At 44.4% G+C, this 9,898-nt stretch overlaps 1 protein-coding gene across 10 annotated transcripts in view; it reads right to left on the bottom strand.

The window, feature by feature from the left end:
- Neo1 (neogenin 1) overlaps positions 1-7,937 on the bottom strand; it is a 205,589-nt gene extending 197,652 nt beyond the window's left edge. For all 10 annotated transcript variants that reach the window (XM_029565066.1, XM_029565070.1, XM_008836447.3 and 7 more), the window contains exon 1: positions 7,484-7,937. In XM_029565066.1, coding sequence (XP_029420926.1) covers positions 7,484-7,643 — 160 coding nt within the window. In that variant the 5' untranslated portion in view covers positions 7,644-7,937. The remainder of the gene's footprint in view (positions 1-7,483) is intronic.
- Positions 7,938-9,898: the final 1,961 nt, after the last annotated feature.

Here is a 9,898-nt window from a genome sequence, read left to right as displayed (position 1 = left end):
GTATTTCATGAACTTAGTCTTGAAGCTATTTCTGCACATATAAAGTAAAGTCACATACAATCATTTACAAGCAATGTAAAAGATTTTCCCAATCATACCTTATTTTATGCCAGGGAAATACAAAAAATGTAGGTCTTAGAGAATGAAAAAGGAAATTCTCACATCCCAAACCAGAAACCACCAGTGTTCAAATGCAAGAACTAACCAAAGGTCATTTAGTTGAGATAAATCTACTGCTGGATTTGAGACTGTAGGCAAAGAGAAATACGGCAGAAGGGGTCTTTCAGATTACCTATTAACAAGCTCCAACCTTCAGTTAAGGAAAACACAGACTCTATGGTATCTGCAATTTAAATAACAAATGTTAAAAGTTCACAATTAGGGGCTGGAGAGATGACTCAGCAGTTAAGAGCACTGACTACTCTTGCAGAGGACCTGGGTTCGATTCCCAGCATCCACATGGTGGCTACAAACCGTCTTAACTCTAGTTCCAGGGGAATCCAAAGCCCTCTTCTGACCTCCATGGCATTGCACGACGCAGGTGTACTCACATACACACAGGCAATACACTCATACACATAAAATAAAAATAAGAAAATACATTTTTAAAAAAGTTCACAATTAATGGTAAAAACATCTTTGAAAAATTGTGAAAGTTTTAGTCAATGGTTTTTGTTGCTTGGGGGCTTGAACCCAGGGTCTTAGACTAGATCCCAGCAGTGGGCTGCTAACGTGGTATTATTCTTAATGTTACCAGTTGCCAATGAATGCAACTTAGTTCCTTTCCCTGTTGCTCTGAAAAAATACCCTGACAAAGGGGCTGGAGAGATGCCTCAGAGGTTAAGGACACTGATTGTTCTTGCAGAAGACCCAGGTTCGAATCCCAGCACCCATGTGGCAGCTAACAACTGTCCGTAACTCCAGTTCCAGGAAATCTGATGGCCTTTTCTGACCTCCGTGGGCACTGCATGACACGGATGCACTTACCTACATGCAGGCAATACACTCATACACATAAAATAAAAATAATAAATATTTAAAAAAAAAAAAAAAAAACACCCTGAAAAGCAACTTATTGGAGAAAGGGTTTATTCTGGCTGACAATTCTACAGTACATCACAGCTGGGAAGTCAGGGTGGCAGGAGTTCAAAGCAGCTGGTCACAGGCATCCATAATCAGGAAACAGGAAACAATGATTGCACAGTGCTGCTCAGCTCCCTCTTCCATGTCCACAGACCAGGCACCTAGCCAGTGAATGGTCCAGTGAATAGCACCACCCACAGTGGGCGGGTCTTTCCACCTCCATTAATGAAATCAAGATAGTCCCAGAGACATGCCCAGATGTCTGTCTCCCAAAATATTCCAGATTCTACCAAGTTGACACTAACCATAACAAACGCGGACCCTACACATACACCAAAACTCTTTTTCATCAATAATTCTGTATGTGGGAATCCAAATTATAGAATGAAAAGACCACATGCAGAAAGACATCACACAACTCTTTATCACAATGAAACGGTGAAAGTATCTTCACTATCAATAATGGGCGAATACACAGCCAGCAGTATGCAAAATGATAAAGAACACAGGCAAACATCTGGGTCTGAATGCCCACTCTTCCACACAGCAGCTCTGACACCCTTCACAAAGTATGTAAAATTTAAGCTTCTGTTTTGTCACCTGTAAAATGGAGAGCCACTGCTTTCTTCTTTATAGAGTTACATAGAAAATGCATATAAAAGAGCCTGGTACACTGCCTGAAACCCTGTGACTGTTCTATAAACACCACCTCTACTGGCCACTATTAATATTATATTTATTCCCTAAAATACATAGAGATTTCAAATGGTTATGAAAAATATCTGTATGTGCTGGTATGGAAAGAGCTCCAACACAGATTTTAAAAATTCAAGTCCAAAAAACAAAAGGTTGTATGATTTTTGCTTATGTGTAAAATGCAAAACTATATATTCATATACAAATGCAGGAAGGGGAGAATGGTTTAAAATGGTTGTTCATGGGTTAAAAATTGAATTTACCTATACTAGTAATAAAACTTTATAAGTCTATATAGGTTGACTTCAAACTAACATGCATTTAAAAAAATAAGTTTTAAAAATAAAATGATTTAAAAGATACTAGTAATAAACACATTATATTGAGGGAAAACATCTAAAGTTATACAGAGTTCACAATTACAATGTAAAAAAAGATGAGTCATATAGGAGACAGCAACATAACAGAAATACAACAGTATTAAACTAGTGTGTCTGAATGACTTTGCTCCGATATCCAAAAAAAAAATTTTTTTTTTTGGTCTTTTTGAGACAGGGTCTCCCTGTAGCCCCAGCTGTCCTGGAACTCACTATGTAGACCAGGCTGGCCTTGAACTCACAGAGATCCACCTACCTCTGCCTCCCGAGTGCTGGGATTAAAGATGTGTACCACCACACCCAGTCAAATTTTTAATGAAAAAGCTTCACTGTAAATTAATTCAAAATTTGGTCTCTATTTAAAATCATCCTTCACTTGATCGTACTGCCAATTTAAAAGCCTAAACCAAACTGTCTTCCTAGCTCTCTAATTGGTATGATCTTTCCTATAGTCATTTCCTGACTTCTGTTATAGATACAACATAGTATTATATCCACACTTATCAAAGGCATGCAAAATACTTCCAAATCCTACGGAAATCACTCATCAACGTGCTTGGGAAAATGAGCTGTATCAATGTTACCCCAACATTTTTGCTGATGTAGAGAAAATCAGGGGGTTGGAGAGATGGTTCAGTGGCTAAGAGCATGTGCTGTTCTTTCAGAGGACCCAAGTTTGGTTCCCATCACCTACATCAGGCAGTTCACAACTACCTGAAACTCTAGCTCCAGGAGATCCAGCACCCTCTTCTGGTCTCCATAGGACCACACGGAACATATGCATGCACACACACACAAAATAATTTAAAAAAAAAAAAACTGAATCATAGTTTATCTCTAAAGTTGAAAAAGAAACATTAAAACTATTCTTAATATAACAGAGTTTATAAAAAATTTTGCATCTCATTTTCCTGGCACTTCAGTTCGGTAGGAAAGCTATTATTCTTGCCTGCCTGTAGCCCCCAAATTACGGATCCATGTGAAGTTGTAGAACCTGCCTTGCCTCCACATGAAGTCCTTTCTTCATCCCTTATCACATATTAATTTCCAGACAATCTGCCAAGAGCAGACACATTTCTTATCTTATTTGAGCATTCACCCCAGAAATATATGATCTCTTTTGTACCCCATCCTAACAGATAGGGAGAGCACAGCTTCAGGCCTTTTCTATAAACAACTCACGAAGATCAATTACCTTTCCCAAAATGACAAAACTAATAAATACTAAAATGGCAGCATATTCAAGAGGACAACTAAGCACATAAAGGGTCAGAAAATAATGTAGAGTAGTTAAAGAGGGGTGGAGATGGGGTAGAAACACACACACACACACACTCACACTCACACTCACACAGCAATCTGTCATCAAACACATAAAGGAATCCTATTCATGCTGTATGGCCCTGGAGTTAAAAACAGAGGAGCACAACTCAACAAACACTGGTTATCTAGTCTGCCTAGTGCTTCAGATACACAGGAATATAAAGGTAAGACAAGTGCCAGTCCTCAAGAGGTTAAGACTAACAGAGGTGACAAGAAAATAAGCAATCCAAGATGAAAAGTATTTGGAAAGCCATAGGAATATGGAGAATGGCAAGTATTAATGCTCTGGCCAGGAGCGGGTAGAAAAAAAAAATTGCTGATAAGATAGGAGTTTCAGAAGTAAAGTGAGAAGTAGCTTTAACAGGAAGAGAAGGGCAGCAGGTGCAAAGGCCTGGAAGCACCAAGCCCTGCAATTAATTTGGAGAGAGAACATACGGTACTATAAAGGTGACAAGAGAGGAGCTTTAAATTGGGCATAGTGGGAAATGTTAAAGAACACAGGGGGGCTGGAGAGATGGCTCAGTGGTTAAGAACACTGACTGCTCTCACGGAGAACCTGGGTTCGATTCCCAGCACCCACATGGCTAACAACCATCTGTAACTCCAGTTCCAGGGGAATCTGACACCCTCTTCTCATGCCCACAGGCAATGCATGACAGGTACACCTACTGACATGCAAGCAATACACTCATACACATAAAGTAAAAATCAGTATTTTTTAAAAAAAGAACAGGGTCTCACAATCTCTATGCCAAGAGCCTTAGACCACTGAAACACCCAAACTATGGAACACTTACTAGTAAAACATTTTAAGTAGGCGTGCCATGCTTAGAAATATTTTTTCAGAAAGATTGTTCCAAGCAGGGCACACTTCTAAATGACAGCAGTGGAGACAGAGATTTATTACGGAGCCACTACTCCTAGTCCAGGTTCAAATAAGAATGAAAAGGTATTGACTGAAGAAATCCCTGGGAGGTAAAGACCAAACAGAATGAGGTTTTCTAGATCTCAACTTGGGGGATCAGATAGTGATGGCCAAAGCAGGTGACAGAAGACAAATCCATGCAATCATTCCAACAATATGAGAGCCCTGGGCCACAAACTGGTTCAGTTCTGTAGGAAAAGACTCAATGAGGGAAGCAGGAGCAAAGAGGAGCAAAAGTGAGTTAACCTTTGGACCTGCATCCTACAAGGTACTTACTCAGCGATGGTACCAAATGGCCTGTGGAGAGGACTAGGAGAGGCATTAGCTGACACAGAGCAACCGAAGACAGCAGAGAATCAAATAGACATTTAGAAAAAAATTTTTTTGAGTGGGTTTAAGAAAATCTGTAAAACAAATGAAGAAACAACGAGAGAACTGATAGGTCAAGTGATGCAGGTTGATGCTAATAAAGGCAAGGGAAGAATTAACATTCAAGAGAGGAAAGTGAACATTAGAACGAATGTACTGCAGGAAATAAGATTTTTCTAACAAGTTATTCAAAACAGAAATCTTTTCAGTAACCTGCATTCACTTCCTAAAACCAGATTGTACACCTATTTCGTTCACAACCCGTCCACTGCTACTTCCTATTATGAGCCCTTCACTCTTTTTTCCCCCTCCTCCACATGTCCAAATGTCTACCCTAAAATGGAAAGACACTCAGCCTGTGTTCCCTAACACATCTGTTTTTCTCTATCTTTTACCACTGAGGAGCTTCACTTTCCTACCACACACACGAGTCAAGTTATCACTCTTCAAAAAAAGTAAATGAAACATTAATAAATGATGTCTGGTGTAGACAGCTTGATCCCGCTACAGCTCACTCAGTTTTCCATTCCCGTGATCTCGTCACAGGTCACGACAGAATGGACCAGCTTATTACAGTTATTTCTTTTGTTTCTGTAATGTGACAAAGAGGGGTAAACAGAAGACATTTTAGAGTGAGAATCTGTGCTCTAGAGCCCACTACACTACTGATTAGTTGAGAGCCTTCCCACTCCCCCATCTCCTCCTCAGATCTTCTGAGAAAAACCTGACATAGGCTAGGCAAATCACCCCAGCACACACTTTCTCAAAACCTATTCTCCTTTGTAGTATTTATCACAATTATTTAATTATATAATTAGCAGCTGAGTAGGTATCTTTCCTACCTACACACGACTACAAATTCCATGACGGCAGAAAGCAATTGCCTCAAACTTCATCAGTGCAAAATAAAAACCTACTGATTCCTGTTGAAATAGATGTTTGAGATCACTTTGTAAGAAACTGCTTACATTACTTTTAACTTAATAAAATTATCAGCACCTTGGGTTGTCAATGGCTCAGCAGGTAGAGTACTTGCTGCCAGGTCTTACAAACTAAGTTCAATACTCAGGTCCCACATGGTGGAAGGACAGAACCTATTCTTCTAAGTTGTTTTCTGACCTCCACACATTCCATGACACATGTGCCCACACACACATGCACACAATAAGTGTAAAAAAAAAACTTTTAAACGTTAACAACACTTATTCACTGTAAAAACTTCCTGGCAAAACTGTAATCAGAAATTCCACCTACTACCTCAAACACACTCATAATGTACTACATATAAATTTACAAACAAAATTAAACTTAGAAAGTGGAACTTGTTTTCCAAAACTGTTACATTTCTCTTGTCCATTCCCATGAAAAGAAAATGTTCCGTTATCTACATTTCAGGTCTGGAAACTGCATCCAAACCTTTGCTTAAGATGAACGGGCAAGCGCACATCACAGCATCAATGACATGAATTTGATATTGACACTGATGTTTAGGTAGCTGTCTAGAAATACACACTGATGTAGGTTTAAAGCTGCTCTTTAACACTGGCCAAAGTCATGAGCTATATATACATACACACAGGCCCACAGGTCAAAAAATTCAAAAGCTTATCAGCCAAGTCACATAGCAATGTGATTTTAAATATTGTTTCATGAGTTAGAGGAAACAAATTCTGGTTTAGCAATAACAAGTTGTCATTGTGTCTGATCAGATGACCTACAGGTGTAATAATTTTATATCTCATGAAAGTAAGTGAAAGTTTTGTCAAGTTTTATGGTATACCACCTTAGGCAAATAATGTTAGCAAAGTACATGCCAATTTGCCCTTCAAACGCTGATCGAGTCCTGCTCCTCAACTGTACCAGAAACGTTGGCGATTTGTTAACTGGCCCCTTAAATAAACAGGAATGCAGGTGATCCCAGTAATCCATAAAATACAAAAAAAGAAGCTGGCAATAGCTTTTGAGGTTCAGTACATTTATACATTGTCGCGTTAAAATCCAATGCTTGGAAAATTCCATAGATTAAGGGTGGGTAACAGATTGTAAATACAGTAGTAATCCCCAGGACAGAAAATGGCATTTCATAATGTAAACACTGAAAGATAGAATCACTTGGAGCTGCTCTCCAAGGCGTCCAGCTGGCTATGTCAACACCACTGATCATGAGGGGTGCTATTGCCTCCGGACACCCCCTCTCCCGCAGACTCGGGCTCCAGCCCCTTGGGCTCGCATAGCGCTTCCTTGGACTTCAGAAGCTGGCCAACCCATGGCTAGTCAAAAAAGGAGTTCAAACCCCCCTCCTCCATCCTTGCCGGAAAATTAATGAATTGGCTCTGGGATTGTTTATTTAATGAGGTGTGTAGTGGCCTCTACTGGTGCTTGTATGAGCACAAGAATGTCCCACTCTTACAAGTGGGATGAGCCTGGGCGCGGGGGGAATGAGGCTAGGGGTGAACCTGCCTCACCGTACAAAGCGCAGGACTAGACCCCGGAGCCCCCCGACCCAGGCCTGGCGGCGGCCCAACCCCCTACGACGGCCCCCTGCTCCCAGCCACGCGAGACCCTTTCCCTTCTGCGTTGGGAGCCGACGCAAAGAAGTTCCCGCACGTTCCCTTCTGTTTAGGAACAACGACAAAAACCCCCGCGGCGGCCGCGGAAGCCCGTGCCGCGCCCCTGCCCCCATGCGCCACCCGGCCCGTCCCCCGCTTACCTGCGGACTGCGGCGGGGAGCCACTCCTGGCGGCCGCGGCGAGCACTGGGCGCGCGAGCAGCAGCAGCAGCAGCAGCAACAACGGCGAAGGCGGTGGCAGACAGCGGAGCCAGGAGAAGGCGGTGCCGAGGAGTCGCCGGGCTCTGCGCTCCGCCGCCATCTCTTCCCGGCTAGCGAGCGGCGGCGGCGGCGACAGCGCCGCGGAGCGCTCGCCCCCTTCCCTCAGCCGGTCCCTCGGCTGCAGGCTTGGCTCCAGCACGGCCCGGCCCGGCCCGCGCGGCCCCTCTCGGGAAGCGGAGAAAGACTCCGGGGCGCCTCCCTCCTGCAGCGGGGCGGGGACGAGAGGAGAGCGGAGAGGGGCGTCAGAACATTCCCGGGGCGAGAGAGGGGGTGGTTCGGTCTCTTCAGGTTCTAGGCGCCGCCACCCGCCGCCGACTCAGGCTCCTCACACCAGCTCGAGGGGGGCGGAGACCGCGGGGTAGGGGGGCGGGCGCCGGAGTGCGCGGTGCCACGCACGCGCACAGCCACGCACGCGCACGCCCCACCCCCACCCCTCTTCCCCCGCCGGTTGCACCCTCTTCGCGCCGCGCAGCCTGCCTGTCTCCAATCCCTGCAGTCGCCTGGTAGGGCCCAGCCTCGGCGGCTAGGCCAGGCTAGCGTGAGGGCAGGCGGCGGGCCCGCTCCCCTCCCCCTGCCATCGGGAGTCGGGCACGGGCACGGGGCGCGCGCGCCGGGTGCTGCTGCTGGCGTCAGGGAAACCCCGGAGAAGTGGATCCGCCTCCTCCCCGCCTCGGCCCGCTCCTCACCCCCGGGAGAGATTTCCCCTTCTCGGTCGGCTTCGGAGGGTGCGGAGACCCGAGGCGGGAGCTGCGCTGGCGCCGGGGCTGCTCCCGGAGACCGCGAGCGGGTGCGCACCTCTGCGCCCGGCCGCTGCCCCGGCCTCTATATAGGGCCTCGGAGGAAACCGAATGGCCTCCGGGAGGAAACCTGGGCGCTCAGAGGGTCGGCGCAGGGATTTATGTGCTCGCCAAAAACAATAGCGAGCCCGCCGGGCTCTAGCTGGAGACCTGGCGCGGCTCCCAGGAGGGGGCCGGCCGCGCGCGGTGACCAGCTTCCAGGCCGAGCGGGCTTCCTCCCCGCCGATACCCCGGGGCCCGCGTCCCCACCGTGGTCCTCGGCCAGGACTCAGACAAAGGTGTGGGGTGTCCACTCCCTCGCGTGCCCAAGCCGAGACCTCCCCGCGGGGCTGATTCGCCAGTCTCTACCACCCTTCACCTGGACCCTGGAGGGTCTTGTCACATTTTTGTACCTGTGAATCACCATGCCTTTCGTCAGTCCTCGGGAGCACGCGGGAATAGGATTTTAAGTCATTTGATAATCATGAGGCAGCACCGTGCTACCCAAAGTTAGGAGAAAACATTTTGTGGTCCCACTGCTGGTGAGGATGCACATCGTGTTCTACACTGCATCCATGGAAATTTTTAGGAGAAATTCTCTCTGTGGTTCCTCATTTAGTGTTGTTTGCGTGTTGATGGTTGGACTTGGAGTCCCCCTTCTATGTACTCAATAATCAAGATGCGTTTCCCAAAATGAGGCCCAAGGGGGAAAAAAAAAAAAAAGACTAGTGCCCTCGTAGTTACTTTGTTCATATTTTATTTCAAAGCGCCAGAAGAAACACTGTTAGGCGTGGATTAACACGGGGAGTGAAGAACTCAAAAACCTCATAAAAATTCTTAAATCATAAAAACGGAAATTAGGAGTCCTTCCCCCTGCCGGTTCTTTGAAACAATTGACTTTAAAGAGTAAGCACACGCTTATTGTTTCCCACTAGGGAAACCATTTAACTATCTTTTTGTTTTGGTTAGTGTTATTAACCAGAAAAAATATTTCCTAAATACCCCTGATTGACCTGTTAAATTAGAAATAGATTACCTCCCAATTACTTGACAAGTATTTGCTTAATTAACCTTTAATAATCACATTGTTATTCAGTTTTCTATGATAATTAATGAGAAAAGTTCTTTAGAAACTAAATTGCCTTGCAAATATTAATATTTGGCTATCTAAGGCTGAAATTCTTTCATTATATTAAAATATGTAATGTGACTTATAAAATGATGAAGCTTGCATTTTTCTCCCAAGTTTGAAAAAGACGAGTTACGGCTAATAAAACTGATTTTCATGTATAACTTCTGTGAACTGTCTCATTAATTTCTCAACCTACTGTATATATTGAGTTTATATTAAAAAATTTAAAGCACTTTCTGTAAAAGAGAGTGACTAAATCATGTATTTCTGACTTGTGATTAAATCAAAATTTTCATAAAAGCCACTCTATAATAAACCACTAATAGATGAGGCGCAGATAAAAAGGAACAGATTTTAAATCAATTGGAGAGTGAGACTGTAAAGTAA

This window comes from Nannospalax galili, unplaced genomic scaffold (assembly GCF_000622305.1).
Source record: "Nannospalax galili isolate Female #2095 unplaced genomic scaffold, S.galili_v1.0 scaffold54, whole genome shotgun sequence".
In the NCBI taxonomy this organism is placed as follows: Eukaryota; Metazoa; Chordata; class Mammalia; order Rodentia; family Spalacidae; genus Nannospalax; species Nannospalax galili.
Note: the sequence above shows the minus strand (reverse complement) of the source record. Positions and strands in the feature narration are given on the sequence as shown.